This window comes from Vipera berus (assembly GCF_964194415.1).
Source record: "Vipera berus genome assembly, chromosome: 5".
Taxonomy (NCBI): domain Eukaryota; kingdom Metazoa; phylum Chordata; class Lepidosauria; order Squamata; family Viperidae; genus Vipera; species Vipera berus.
The window spans coordinates 53856752-53872785 of NC_138207.1; the positions used below are offsets into that span (position 1 = coordinate 53856752).

Here is a 16034-nt window from a genome sequence, read left to right on the forward strand (position 1 = left end):
ATCAACCTTTTATTTTGTCTCTATAAGAAATGATAACATACGTAAGCTGGTACTTTCCATCCGTGAAGCTGTGTTCACAGTGTCTCCAAAAAGACAATACCGTGGTCTTGTGATGCCTACTACACCTGCAACAACAGGGCCTAGGATGACAAATATTAAGAATTATTTCAGCCACATATAAAAGGTGTACAAGATTCTGTCATGCTTTATTTCTTACTGAAATATAGAAATAAAATTTGGATTTTAGGGCACCTCATCTGGATATTGGAATAAGTAGATTTTACATATATACAACTATAGTGACTTTTGAATGCTCTTATTTCTAAAGCACAGTATTTATTGAAGAAATAATTTTCTTAGCTATAAGAGCCAAAGTTGTATAAGACTATGCTTAAGAAAATGGATCAGCTTAACCATCTTTCCACTATAGTCAACTACTGCCTAGCTACTGTGAGGATTAAAATATGAGTCAATTGAAATCCAATTAAAAATCCATTTAATCTAATACCTTGTTTTTCCAGCAGAAGATAATTTTTATTTTGTTCAGAAATTAACTCTTTTCTGAAAAAAAATTTGAATGGTTCAGGCAAGTATAATGCAAAGAATGTCCTGATGCATTCCTTATATAATACTAGTAAAGTTGTTTTGGTAATATGGCACATGGATGAAATGCTGCATATAAATAATTATATCCTTAATACTACAGCATCAGATACACATAATCACAACATTCTGGTTATGTATCATGGAGATTATTCCTATGAGATTTGTGTACAGATTTGAACATGTAGTGCTCCTTTTTTCCTCTGAATATATAGAGAATACCAGCAGACATCTGGAAGTAGGATGGCAAGAAGAATACAGTCTCATTACCATCCCCCAATCAGTGAGTAGCTGATACATCATACAAAGACATATTATGGCTTGTTTGATTTTTGTCTTGGCTTGTTATATAAATACAACCATTGCACTTAATAAAGCATAGATTATAACCAACTTCAGTTCATTATAAATTAGTTAAAGTAGTTAAACCATTACTTCATATGTTATACATGATTTCCATACTAGAATAGAGTGGAGTAGAATAGAGCAGAACAGAACAACAGAACAGAATAGAATCAGAAATAACAAGTGACAAGATTAATTCTCAAGCATCAAATGTAATGTTCTAATTTATTTTATATTGTGACCATCTGAAATACAGGCACATATTTCAGGATGGGTTCTAGGATTGACTTAAAAGCTGTAATGTCTCTCTAAAACAGACAGGAAAAATAAAGGCAATGAATTTTTACACTACCAATAAAAGAAGCAATTTTTCTTAGTTCATCAAAGAGCCCTATCTTAAAGGAAGTTTTGCAATGGGGGGGGGCGGGATATAAGAGTGTAGGCTTAAGTCTAAAGGACACTTCCAACTCAGTCTATCTGACATAAATCAGAAAGAATAATAAATTGCAAGTGTTTGCTGATTCTGTGCCAATAAGCAGTATGTGATATGATAAATTCATTTCCACAAAAGGTCAATTCAGTTAAGATCTGAAAGTCCAAAGAGATTTATGCTATTTACCTGTATGAATTCCAATTCGCACCCTCAATTTCTCATTAGGTAAGTGCCTGATTTTGAATGATATAATTGCACTGAGAAAGTGCAAAGACATTGTGGCAATTTCTTCAACATGTTTTGCCCCATTGGGAATGGGGAGGCCACTAGCCACCATGTAGGCATCTCCAATAGTTTCAACCTAGAAACGAAAAAAGCCATCATTTGTACTTGTATATAGATGGAACTCAGTTCCTAAAAGGGTGAAAGTAAGACATAGTTTTGGAAGGTTCAAGTCTTCATAAGTCAACAGACACAAAACTTGTTAAGTGAAAGGAATCTCATGTCCCTTGTGTCTTAATTATCTCCACAACTGTTTACAGACAAAGATATATGGCAAATTATGGATTTTTTTCATGCCTACTGACAGGAATGATGCAAATATTCTTTCTTGGGTAAATTTTTCCCTACCTTGTAGACATCATATATTTCAATGATGTTATCAAATAGACTATACAGGTCATTAAGGAGAGTGACAACTTGCAGGGGAGAGCTGAAGGAGCATAACTTAGTGAAGCCGACGATATCTGAGAAGAAAATGGAGACCGATTCAAAGCTTTCAGGTTCCACTGATCTTCCAGCAACAAGTTGTTCTCCTATAAAACTGGAACATAAATGGATGAAAGATAAATTCTGCATATATTCAAGACTCTTAAAATCATAAAAGTGTACAAGTTATATACAATTTATCATCCTTAAAACAAGATAATTCTTGATTCTTCAAATGAAAGATTGGAGTTATTTACCACAGTATGCAGTTGAGACATAGCTTTACAACACAGCAATAATGTTATTTGTTTCAAAAATATGTGTACTGCAAAAGTCAGGATTTCCACCAGCAAATCTGATAAATTAACCTAAATGAGGTTTATCGGAAAGAAACGGTCAGGTTCCAGCACAGGACTACTATCTACCAATTGATTTTCAAAGGAAGTCTCTTTGTATGCTCTATTGTGATGGCAATTTTTTTTTATCATTCTAGTGCTTTTATAATACAACCAGCTTAAGAGGATGGAGGAGGTTGGTGGAGGTTGGTACATTACTGTAGCAGGATCACAGTATATCTGGTCTTAGTTTGCTTAACTGCCAATTCTGTTCCCAGGAGCCATATGCCAAAAGTAGGGAAAAGGGAATTAGTCACTGTTAGACAAAACTGAACAAATAGTTGGATGAAGCCAAACTAAATGTTGATGGGTATATCCCCTTGCTCTTTGTGCATTTCTTTTCTTTTTCTTCCTTTTCTTTTTTGTCATTCAATAGATTTTTGAGAGCATCATATCAAAATAACTATAGGAGGCATTGAAATTAGACCAAGGATTACATGAAAGTAAATTGTGTGCTTTGAGTTGCTCATTGTTTTCTAGAAAAAAAGCACTTGTCACAATTCACTGGAGATCTCGGCTGAAAGTTTATTACTAAGATTTTAAGTAATCTGGTGTTTACAGCAGATCAAACTGCTAAACAGCAATGTGGTTCAGATTCAGATTTAATGACATTAATTTTGAACCATGAATATCTAAATCCTTTATAAAAAGGATTAAGTATTAGAATTACCATTTCCCTTTTGTAAGTAAGTTGCCATTATCATTGCCTTATTCCAAGACATTTTTGACCCTTCATTCTAGGGGCATTTATTCTTAATAATTAAAACTATGTCAACTCCATTCTAACATAATGCCAAATCAATAAACGAAAACAACCTATGCATTGAAAGAAAATGAAAAGATAATCTGAGCTCGCATATTTCTGTTTCTTTTTGTATCAGAGCTGTTTCTCCATTGCCAGCAATGGGGTGGGTGTGGTTTCCTGGTGATGCATCCAGCCCATAGGCCAGCAGTTTGACACCCCTGGTTTAAATGAAAAAACCAAATAAAAGTTTATAGTAGTGGCTCCCAACCTTTTGGACACCAGGGATCAGTTCTGTGGAAAGAGGCTTTTCCACGGACCAGAGGGGTGGAGTTTCATGTGCAGCTTACATGCCACGAATGAGGCTTCGCTTGTTTGCATGCCCGATTTCTGGCATGCTACAGCCTGGTGCCGGTCCATGGACCGGGGGTTGGGGACTCCTGGTTTATAGCAAATGAATGTAGTAAAAATAGGATTCTTTAGGATAAAGATGGTGTCTACCAATGTATTTGTACTTTCATCCCATCCTCATGCCCCTCAGACCTCTGGGTAAAGATTGTTCTGTGATGTATACTTTTTCATTATTAAAGAAAAAAGAACTGGAATTGTAACAAAAAACACTCTACAATACATTGAGAGTCAATTTAGCTTGGGGCTAGACCTATTGTGCAAGATGAAAACAGGTAGACAATCTACTCAGAAATAAAGGAGAAAAAATTAAAGATTTCCCTTACCTAGGTAGCATGGTTGATAAAAGCGTTTCGGTTTTCTTTTTTTCTGCCAATAATAGGGTCGTTCTTGCTTCAACTACTTCTTCCAGATGATTTGCATATGTTTCCAGTTTATTAACCATGTTGTCTAAGATACTGAAGTGGCTTTTAGAAGTGTTCAAAAAGCAAATATTGAATGAAACTTACTTTACCATACTATAAAAGTGTCATGTAGGAGAATGTGTATTGCTTCTGTTGTATACATTAAAAATCTCTTTATTCTGTATTATTCTTAAAGAATTGAATGTGCCCTGATAGCCACAACAATAATTACTTAAAACTACTGAAAAAAAATAGAAATACATTTAGTTAAAACTATGAGATTTTCAGTAGTTTCAACTAAATGTATTGATGATACTGGTTTTTTTTAATAGCTTACTAACCTAAAGATCATAAAATAGTTTATAAAATTGTCCAGATTAATATTTATTGTATACACCTTCTGACATAGGAGGTTCATCTTCCAGCGTCATAATGTTTAGCCTTTTGGTAGTGTCCTTTGGATTTTCTTGGCAAAGATACTGGAATAGGTTGCCATTATTGAAAGAGTGTGTCCAAAGATGGCTAAATAGCCATGATTAAATATCCATTATTATTTATTATTAAGTACTGATTAATAATTATTATTAATGGATACTTACATATATTGCTATATTTTGACAGACTTTCAATATTAGAACACTACTGGTAACAAAACCTCTGAATAATCATTTTAATAAAACAAAAATAACAACCTCTTGTATTCTTCTTTATAAATAACTCCATTTCTTGATTTGGGAGAGGCAAGCATGTGAGAATGCTGAGCTCTATATCTTTCTTTTATTATGTATTTGGTATCTTCATTAAGAAACCATCACCTTAAGATTAGAAATATCTTCCTTGTCAGTATCAAATAAAGAATAACGGTGAACAGAGGTACTTTCGCTTCAGGAGAAAATTTACCCATCAGGGCTGGCATCTCTTAATGCTGTCTTTATCTCCAAGAACATTGGCCGCTTTTCTGGATTTTCATCCCAACATGCCTTCAAAAGTTCAGTTATCTTGTAATTGCATTTGTCTACTGAAAGAGAGGGTCGCAGTGGAACAGAAGACTTAGAATCCTTGATTGTTTTTATTATTTCTGGAATTAATGAACACAACAAGATTTCAAAATATTACACATTTTGCTTTTCATCTAATATCGATATCAAACCATAAATTGTTGTAATTGCCTGGAGGTATTTGTTGTGAGATGCGTGGCCATATAAATGTGACAAATAAATGAATAACACATTGCATTAAGTCAAAACCAAGCAAATTGCATTTACAGCTTAGCACAGGTTTAGGAAGTGACAAATATGAGATCTGGTATCCAAAACCTCAGATCTGACAGTTTCTAAACCCATGCTAAGCCATAATACTATTTGGTTGGCTTTGGCTTACTATAATTTCTGGATCCAGTTTTGTAGACCAGATAAAGCCACAGATATGCATCCATTCACTGGAAAGATATAGATTCAAAAAACAAAGCAACTAATTTTCTTTAATGCAATTTGAGTTTTTCTCTTTCAAAAAATAAGCATGAAGTGGGACTGGAATGCTTAGGTAGGATTTGTAAACAAAACAGAAAGAAACCAGGCCTAAATGTCCTATAATAATATGTACATCTCATTTTAAATGTTTTTTATTATTTAAAACAATCAAATTCCCTTTAACATAGCTCCAAATTTTTTTAGTACCACAATGGCCATATTTGAGCAAACACATTTTCAGACTGTTTATGAAGGGGTGGAAGGGAGATTGCCTTTTAAAAACAATCCCCTCTTTACATACAGAAATGGAAAAATATATACCAGCACTGAACTGAATGATGTCATAGCATCCCTGGGAAAAGCATTGTATATGTTGTATTTGTGATCAACACTTCCCAGAGCTTAGAAAACAGATGCATAGAGATAAGAACCATATCAATGTGGGAGAGAGTTGTTTAATTATATAATGGATGTTTAATTGCATGCACAGCAGGCAAAAATTTATTGACAAGATATTGAAGAGATTCAGATTATTCTAAATAAAGAATTGATAAGCAATAACTTGTTAAACAAATTCTAAAACATAATCTAATATGTAGAGGAGAAAAAGGATTGGTACAGGGCAATAATTTATCAGAAGAAATATATGTAGGGAAAGAGATAAAAGAAACAAACCCAATTGAGATACTTTGTGTATATGAATTCTTGGCTTTGAAATATGATTGTCCTTATGGAAAAACAGAATTATGTCTGAACTGACTGGTCATGTAGAATTACGTATCTCAAAATCTGATACAATCTTTAGTATGGGGATGCATACCATTCCTTTAAAAATGTTAAACATATTGTGTATATTAGTTAGCAGACATATCAGTAATACTTCCCAAGAACTTTTGGATGACATGTTCTGCAAATTGTCCTCCTCCTCCTCCAATGCATACATACATATAAACAGATAGTAAATGTTTGTGTGTGTATGTGTCTAAACAAATTTTTCTACCTATCAATGTTGCAGAACAAATTGCACAATTTCTCACAATAAGGGGAAAAAAAGAACCTTCTGCACTCCTATTTTGATCTTGAAATGGACCATCTTCATGATTATATATCAATTCTCTCAAAATAATAGCAAAACTGTAAACATCACCCTTCTGGGTGCCATGAAATGGATACTCTCCCATTCTAAGCAATTCAGGAGCTGTCCAGTATAAATCTGCAAACAAACAAAAAAGGACAGATTAATATGATGTAGATATTTAGAGCTCTTGTTTCAAATACTAATTATATCTAAAGCAGTCTTTTTAATGTTCTATGTTTTACCCCAAGTCTGAAAAAAATGTGGGATAGTTTGGTGACCGTTAGGAGTAACTCTTTATGATTATTGCTTACTTCTGCAATTATATATAATTTAATTATATAGCAATTGTAAGATTATTGAGCACTGTTTTGCAGTGTTTTGTAAAGTAAAAATCTATGGGTACATAAGCTGTACTTTAGTCCAAAGAATGGATTGGGAATTTCACACTGGAATTTCTCAGGCACTCAGTTTATCTTTTGGAGTTTTTACATGCCTGTACGAAAGAGCATTGGGTTGTGTCATCCACAGCAAGCAGTGTCTGCTTTCATTACATTTTATAGTCTGAATGATAAGGGTAATGTCTAATTTACCCCCCATAGAAACCTGGGAGGGTATAAGTAATGCATCATATTCTATACCATAGAACAAAGGTCCCCAAGTAAAGCCCCATCCATGAGATGCAGGCAGCACAAGAAACCACACCCCCTCCAGTCCACAGAAAAACCTTTCTTCACGGAACCAGTCCCTAGTGCCCAAAAGGTTGGGGGGGAGGAGTCGCTGCCATTGAGAACAAATTATGCAATACAGTGATCAAACTAGGGACATATCTGCTTACTGCACACGATAACCTCAATATGTTTTTTTCAAAATATTTAAATACTGAGATGTTACAGACTAAGTGCTTAGATGGTTGATGCTCTTTAGACTCCTAATTAAATAGGGCTCTTACCAGCATAGTTTGTCTCCTCCTCTGATATTATTTTAGAGTTTCTTCTGTATTTAAGTTCCCATAAGCCAAAGTCACACAGCTTAATTTGCATGCGACTATCTACCAGGCAGTTTGTAGGCTTTAGGTTTCCATGAGATTTCAGAGGGCTGTTGTGAATGAAGAACATACCCTGAAAATAAACATACAGAGTGTATGTTTATGTGAGAGAGAAGGAATACAGAAATACAAAGATATTAGTATGATAGGGAAAATAATCTACTAATAATTGTATGATACTACAATAATCAGTAGATTACACTAAACAAAGGAAGTTAGCAATATATAATATTCACCACGAACAGCAACAGCAAGATTTCAGTTTTTGATTGTCCTTAAACATAATATAGTCTATTATAGCTTTGGTTCTAGAGCATTGTTTTTCCTGTATTGCTAGCCTAATCTGTTTCTGAGGTCAACATTAGAAATAAATATATAGATAATTGTCTAGAAATATGGACTTTGTTTTTATAACCCTTTTCGCAGATCCCAGGTTTAGATATATAAAAATTTTAAATATCCAAATTGAGACCAAGAATAAAAATTTCATTTATTAAAAATATAACTCAACCCAATAATGGTTAGCCCAAGGGAAATAACCGTTTTCCTTTATTTTCTTTGTTCTTAGAATTAGGATCTGAAGTAAGTATAGAATTAAGACCCACAGCCATTCTTTCCCATTTCTACATCTACACCTGTGCGCCTGTGCACACGCACACACACACAAACACACACAAAGAAAGAGTAATACTGTTGTGGCTGTCACATAACAGAGATAATGTGGTCTCTGGTTTTATTTCGTATTCATTATACTTTACTAATCAGCAGTTTTCAAATTGTCCTTGTAATACAAAATGATTCTTCTACCCCATACTTACGTTGACTATGTCATAGGCAAAAGAGATTTTGAAAATCCAATCCAGTTCAATAGCAGAATGTAACAAAACATCCTAGAAAGAGAATCAGCACAAGAATCTTATGGGTTGGATTTGTTAATGCAGTTTATCCTTAAGCTATTCCATGTGTCTTTCTATATAAGCTCTCAATGTTTTTAAGCATGGTCTGCATGATTTATTTATATCAGTTCATCATAATGTAGTTTAGTGACCAGAATTTCAAAATGTTTACATTTAAAACTAAGAGCACAGTCTAAGTTATAACTTTATGCTTGCATGCAACACTTTGCTGTTGCTCAGCTTAGGGCATTTCAATCAATTTGTGCTATCATGATGGCAACAGAAAATAAATCTTATAATCTTCTTTAAGGCCTCAGAACACTGAACTGAGAACAAAAGAAAAAATATGATCCTACTCCATTTCACCTAGTTATCTATACAGGAAATGAATTATTTATTTATTTATTTATTTATTTATTTTATTATATTTATTTACCACCCTTTCCCGAAGGACGCAGGCCGGTTTACAGGGTGATTAAAATGAAAAATACAAATGTTAAAAACAATTAAAAATTATATCAATTCCTGAACAAATAAAAACCCCAGTTAAAATTAAAATTAGAATTCTCAGCCTGGGCCAGAGAGCTCGAAGAGCCAGGTCTTCAGGTCCCGGCGGAATGAACGGAGGTCAGGGGCAGTCCTAAGCTCCACTGGCAGCTGGTTCCAAAGGGCAGGCGCACCCACTGAGAAGGCCCTCCCCCTGGGTGTTATCCGCCAGCAATCTTTTACCGGTGGCACCCTGAGAAGACCCACACTGTGGGAGCACACTGGACGAAGGGAGTGTGCAGGTGTTCCCTCAGATATCCCGGACCCTCGCCATTTAGGGCTTTATAGGTCATCACCAGCACCTTGAATCTCACCCGGAGGGCAACCGGGAGCCAATGCAGCTCACGGAGTAGAGGTGTTACATGGGAGTATCGGGAAACCCCCATCACAACTCGCGCGGCCGCATTCTGCACCAGCTGAAGCCTCCGAGTGGTCCTCAAGGGCAGCCCCATGTAGAGAGCGTTGCAGTAGTCTAAACGGGAGGTCACGAGCGCATGAGTGACTGTGTGTAGGGCATCTCGGTCCAGATAGGGTCGCAACTGGCGCACCAGGCGAACCTGGGCAAAAGCCCCCCTGGTCATGGCTCCTATATGATCTTCAAAGTTGAGCCGGGAGTCAAGGAGGACGCCCAAGCTGCGAGCCATATCAGCGGGGGGTAACACCTCACCCCCCATCGTTAAAGGTGGAATGGTCTGGTTAACCCGAGATGCCGATATGCACAGCCACTCAGTCTTGGCAGGATTTAGATGAAGCCTGTTTCTCCCCATCCAGACCTGGACCGCCTCCAGGCAATGGGACATCACGGCGAGGGCATCGCTGGGTTGGTTCGGGGTGGAAAGAAAAAGTTGGGTATCATCAGCGTACTGATGATACCCCACCCCGAAACTACGAATGATCTCACCCAGCGGCTTCATATAGATGTTGAACAGGAGGGGCGAGAGAACCGACCCCTGAGGAACTCCACAAACAAGAGGCCTCGGGGTAGGTCTCTGCCCTCCCATCAACACCGACTGTGAGCGGCCCAGGAGATAGGAGGAGAACCACTGTAAAACGGTGCCTCCCACTCCCAACCCCCTGAGACGCCGCAGTAGGATACCATGGTCGATGGTATCAAAAGCCGCTGAGAGATCTAATAGGACCAGGACAGAGGAACAACCCCTGTCCCGAGCCCGCCAGAGATTATTCACCAGTGCGACCAATGCCGTCTCCGTGCTGTATCCGGGACTGAAACCCGATTGGTACGGGTCAAGATAATCAGTTTCCTCCAGGAACAGAGGAAGCTGATGCGCCACCACACTCTCAACAACCTTCGCCAAAAAGCGAAGGTTGGAGACTGGACGATAGTTATTTAAAACAGCCGGGTCCAGGACAGGCTTTTTGAGGAGGGGTCTCAACACCGCCTCCTTCAAGGCGGCAGGGAAAACACCCTCCTTCAAAGAAGCAGTTATTACTGCCTGGAACCAGCCTCGTGTCTCCTCCCGGGCCGCATAAACCAGCCAGGAGGGGCACAGATCCAACAAACAAGTGGTGGTGCTCAGCCTCCCCATGATCCTGTCCACATCATCAGGGGAAACAGGATCGAACTCAGTCCAGATAACATGCTCAAGACCGTCCGATTCCTCCACGTCAGACTCTGCCCAGTCAAAGTCCAGACCGGCCCGGATCTGAGTGATTTTGTCCGCCAGATGATGACTAAACTCCTCGGCTCGTCCCTGTAAGGGATCCTCCCTCACCTCCTGGTTAAGAAGGGAGCGAGTCACCCTAAACAGGGCGGCCGGGCGATTATCTGCGGAACCGATGAGGGCAGCGAAGTAATTAGACTTCACCGTCCTCATCAACGCAAGATAAGACCTTATAAAGGTTCTTAGCTGCAATCGGTCAGATTCGGATCGGCTGGACCTCCAACAGCTCTCTAGACCCCGTCTCTGACGCTTCATCTCCCGGAGCTCCGCAGAGAACCATGGAGCCCAACGGGATCTGTGCCGGGTCAGAGGTCGCAAGGGTACAACACAGTCAAGTGCCCTGGCAGCCGCCCTTTCCCAGGCATCCACCAAGGCATTGACTGGGCTGTGGGTATAGACCCAAGCGCCATCTGGAACCGTTCCGGGTCCATTAGGCGCCTGGGGCGGAACCACCTGGTCAGTTCCGCAGCCCAGCGGTGGGGGGTGGCATAATGGAAGACCAGCCGCAGGAGATGGTGATCTGACCATGACAGGGGAACAATGGTTGGTGAACCCCCTCCCAGATCATCCAACCACTGTCCAGACAGGAACACCAGGTCGAGAGTGTGATCCCCCACATGAGTTGGGCCCTGAATCACTTGGATCAGGCCCATGGCCGTCATGGAAGCCATGAACTCCTGAGCTAACTCAGACGACCCTCCCAGTGAAGGCAAGTTGAAGTCCCCCAGAACTATAAGCCTGGGGAACTCCACCACCAACCCTGAGAGGGTGTCGAGCAGCTCGGGCAGGGCTGTTGCCACACAGCTGGGTGCCAGGTATGTGAGCAACAAGCCCAACTGAGCCCGAGGGCCACATCTCAGGAGGAGGGACTCACTCCCAGCCATCTGGACAATGGTGGTCTCCCTCAGGCATAAAGTCTCCCGGACAACCACCGCCACCCCACCACCCCTACCCTGAGCCCATGGCTGGTGTAGCACACGGAAACCTGGAGGGCATAACTCGGTCAGAGGAACCCCTCCCTCCGAGCCCAACCAAGTCTCCGTGATGCACGCCAGATCCGCACATTCTTCCTCGATCAAGTCCTGAATGAGGGAAGCCTTGTTAACGACGGATCTGGCATTAAAATAAGCCAGACTAAGCTTAGGGGCCTGATCACCCTCATCCCCGGGCAAAAGGGTGCTAACCGGAGGGTCGGAATGCGCCACCGCAAGCAGACAGCGGGGCCGCAATCCCAGATGTTGATGTGGCCCTCCATGCAACCACCTGCTGCCATTCCCTATCATCGTGGGGATTTGAAGCCCCACCCCAACATTCACAGAACCAGCAACCACCTCCCCCAACCCCATCTCGTCGGGACCCCTAACAGGCCCAGACTGAGCGCCGGTTAATAATTCCCTCCCCACCCTACTATCCCTCCCCCTCTCTAACCTTTTAAAATAACCGGCTAAAAAATGTATCAGGGGCCTCTTAATGTGTCTCAACACAAGGCCCCTGTTCTGAACCAGCCTGCTACTGGCCTTGCAATAAGGCAAACCCCTGTTCAAACAGTAGAGACTGGAGAGCGTCTAAGGCTGAAAAGCGTCTGCCAAGATTTATTACTCAAACAACAGAACAAGAAACAAAAACACTGGAACTTGAATCCTCAAACGGAAGGGTTGCTTTCAGCAACCAGCCCCTCCCCAAACACTCCTTTTATTTAGAGTTCAGGGCGTGGCCTCCCTGTGCCTCCTTCCGAGGAGTCCCACAGCCTTTCTCTGTTTGGTCCTGCTCGACTGCCTCCTGCGTCGGGCGTCCTTGAACAGGGCCAGCTGTGGGTCATCATCCTCCGCACTATCGGGCTCATGCAGCTGAGAAGAGGGCCCCGGCTGGGGGCTCTGCGAAGCCTCCAAACCGTCATCAGCCAGTTCGTCTTCCACACCCTCCTCCTCCCCCTCATCTGAGTCATCTGAGACATCTGAGCCGGCTGCCGGACCCACAGGCTGGCCCTGAGTCACAACACTATCCCGCACCGCAGGGCCCTTCCCCCGGGGCTGCCGATCCGGATGCGGTCGGGATGGGAATTGTTCGTGAAAAGCAGTCACCAACGCAGGGGCATGAACGGCGGTCGCGTCTTCCCATGTGAAGTCCTCCGGCCCGTACCCTTTCCACTCGATCAGGTACTGGAAGCGACCTTTCAACCAACGGGAATCCCTGATGCTGGCGACCTCGTACTCGGGGGTGCTGCCTCCATCACGAGGTCCTGATGGGGGAGGTTCCGCTTGGCGAAGTGGACAAGCCGGTTGTTCGGGGACCAACAAGGACTGATGGAAGACGGGATGCACGCGCAGGGAACGTGGCAGAGTTAAACGATAGGCGACCGGATTGATGACAGCCTCGACTGGGAACGGTCCAAGGTAACGGTGGTCCAGCTTCCTCGCCGGCCGTGTGGATGGTAGGTTCCTGGTGGACAGCCAGACCCGATCCCCCACCGATAGTGGAGGCGTATCCCTTCTCGACCGATCGGCGAACCTCTTGTAGTCGGCCTTGGCCTTCTCCAGCTGCCGTCGCACCAACCGATGGATCGCCTGTAACTCCGCCATGAAGTCGTTCGCTGCCGGCTCCGGTGAGTCCACGGGAGAAAGGGGGAAAAACCGGGGGTGATAACCCACATTGGCCAAGAACAGTGTCATCTGCGTGGAGGTGTGCTGCGAGTTGTTAAAGGCAAACTCGGCTATGGCCAAATAGTCCACCCAATTGTCCTGCTGCAGGTTGACGTAGCAGCGCAGATACTGCTCTAGGATACCGATGACCTTCTCGGTACCCCCGTCAGTTTGAGGATGATGCGCGGACGAGAGGCAAACCTTAATGTCCAACGCACGCATCAACTCCTGCCAGAAGCGGGCTGTAAACTGGGAAGGCCGTGCAGCCGAAACACCTGTTGGATGAACATGCGACTAGTGGCGCGAGCTGACGGTAAGCCGCGACAGGGGATGAAGTGCGCCATCTTGGTCAGCATGTCCACCACCACAAACACTGTCGTGAAGCCGGAGGATGGGGGTAGATCCGTCAGAAAGTCCATGGACACAGCCCCCCAGGGTCTCTTGGGTGTTGGCAAAGGCTGCAGTAAACCAGGCGGGGCCCCTGTCGCTGACTTGGCCTGCCTGCATGGGATGCAGGAGGTGACATAAGACTGGACGTCGTGTCGGACTCGGGGCCACCAGAAGGTACGGGAGACCAGATTCAGAGTCTTGAACAGGCCAAAATGCCCCGCAGCCGGGTTATCATGACACTGGCTGAGGACGAGTCCCCTGAGTGGCCCTCCCGGAACATAGAGCCGGTCACGATAATACAAAAGTCCATCCGTGACCGACCAAGGCGAATCTGGCCCCACCTCTTCCTTCCGCTGAGCCACCCACGCCTCCTGCTGCTGCGCCTCCCGGATCCGAGCCCGTAAATCAACCGGCTCCCGCACCGCAGCAAAAGACTCGACAGGGATCACTGTCCTGGGCGGAAGCTTGTCTTCCACTCGGGTGTATTCGGGCTTCCTGGACAGAGCATCCGCTCTCTGATTGTGCCCGCTTGGTATGTACCGCACCCGGAAGTCAAACCTCGCAAAGAAAAGGGACCACCGGATCTGGCGTTGGTTCAAATTCCGAGCGGTCTGCAGGCTTTCCAGATTCTTGTGGTCCGTCCGGACCTCGATTTGATGCCGCGCCCCCTCCAGATGATGCCTCCAAGCCTTGAACGCCGCCTTGATGGCCAGCAGCTCCTTCTCCCAGATGGTATAGTTGCGCTCCGAGGGGTTCAATTTCCGAGAGTGATACGCGCAAGGGAAAAGGGTACCGCTGGGCGTCGTTGCCTGGAGTAACACGGCCCCAATGGCAATGTCGGAGGCGTCCGCCTCCACGACAAACGGCCGTTGCGGGTCAGGATGCTTCAAGATGGGCTCCTTCATGAAGGCGTCCTTCAAAGCCTGGAACGCCTGTTGTTCGGGTGCGTTCCACTGGAACCGAGTCTTCTTCTGCAGGAGCCGGGTGAGGGGGGCTGTCAAGGCAGCAAAGCCAGGGATGAATGTTCGATAGTAGTTGGCAAATCCAAGAAGTCGCTGAACATCCTTCACGCAACGCGGGGGTTGCCAACTCTGCAACGACTCAACTTTACTCGGCTCCATGGCGATGCCCTCAGGAGAAATGCGGTGACCCAGGAAATCGATGGTCACCTGGTAGAACTGGCACTTCTCCAACTTGGCAAACAGCCGATGTTCCCGGAGGCGCTGCAGGACCTGACGGAGATGCTGATGATGCACTTCACGCGACGGGGAGTAAATCAGGATGTCGTCCAGATAGATCACGACAAACTGGTCCAACAGATCCCGAAAGATGTCGTTCATAAAATGCTGAAACACAGCGGGGGCGTTGGTCAGGCCAAACGGCATCACCGTGTACTCGAAATGTCCATAGCGAGTACCAAACGCCGTCTTCCACTCATCACCCGGCCGAACCCTGACGAGGTTGTAAGCTCCACGCAGGTCCAGTTTCGTGAAGATCTTAGCCTCCCGGAGTCGGTCCAAGAGCTCGGGGATGAGGGGCAGCGGGTAACGGTTACGCACCGTGATGGCGTTGAGTTTCCGGTAGTCACAGCAAAGCCGTAACTCGCCCGACTTCTTTTTGACGAAGAGCACGGGCGCAGACACTGGCGAGGACGAGGGCCGGATGAAACCGCGAGCCAAATTCTTTGTCAGAAAGTCCCGCAATGCAGCCAACTCGGGCTCCGACATGGAGTACAAACGCCCCACTGGGAGAGGCGCATCAGGGACTAGATCAATGGAGCAGTCATAGGGCCTGTGCGGGGGTAATTGATCCGCCTCTGACTCGCTGAACACATCAGCAAAGTCGGACAGTTCAGGAGGCAAGGAAACCCCTGGGGAACCCTCCACCTGGCCGGCACAGATATGGCGGGTGTGGTCCACGCACTGCAAACTTGGGAAGGTGACCAAGTTCTGAGACCAATAGATCTGTGGATCATGCGCCCGGAGCCACGCCAGTCCCAAGACCACGGGGAAGTGCAGATCCGAAGTGATGTAGAACTGGATGGCCTCCACATGGGAACTGATGGCCATACACACTGGTTGCGTGGCGGCCGTAATAGGCCCGGACAGGAGCACTCGACCATCTATAGTCTCCACTAGCATGGGCGGATCCACCGGACACTGGGGAACAGCCCATTTGGCCACGAAGGCCGAGTCCATAAAGTTTGTGGTAGCCCCAGAGTCAATTAAGGCATGGACCGGAATCCCCTCTG

General features: G+C 44.1%; 1 protein-coding gene across 1 annotated transcript in view; it reads right to left on the bottom strand.

Annotated features, from left to right (window-relative positions):
* Window positions 1-9: 9 nt before the first annotated feature.
* The window catches only part of LOC308668562 (guanylate cyclase 2G-like), a gene marked incomplete at both ends in the record, with an annotated part of 51746 nt that continues 35721 nt past the window's right edge, over window positions 10-16034 (bottom strand). Inside the window, 8 exons of the mRNA XM_081328567.1 lie at window positions 10-140; window positions 1568-1742; window positions 2012-2204; window positions 3961-4101; window positions 4939-5116; window positions 6565-6720; window positions 7535-7703; window positions 8449-8520. Coding sequence (XP_081184693.1) covers window positions 10-140; window positions 1568-1742; window positions 2012-2204; window positions 3961-4101; window positions 4939-5116; window positions 6565-6720; window positions 7535-7703; window positions 8449-8520 — 1215 coding nt within the window. The remainder of the gene's footprint in view (window positions 141-1567; window positions 1743-2011; window positions 2205-3960; window positions 4102-4938; window positions 5117-6564; window positions 6721-7534; window positions 7704-8448; window positions 8521-16034) is intronic.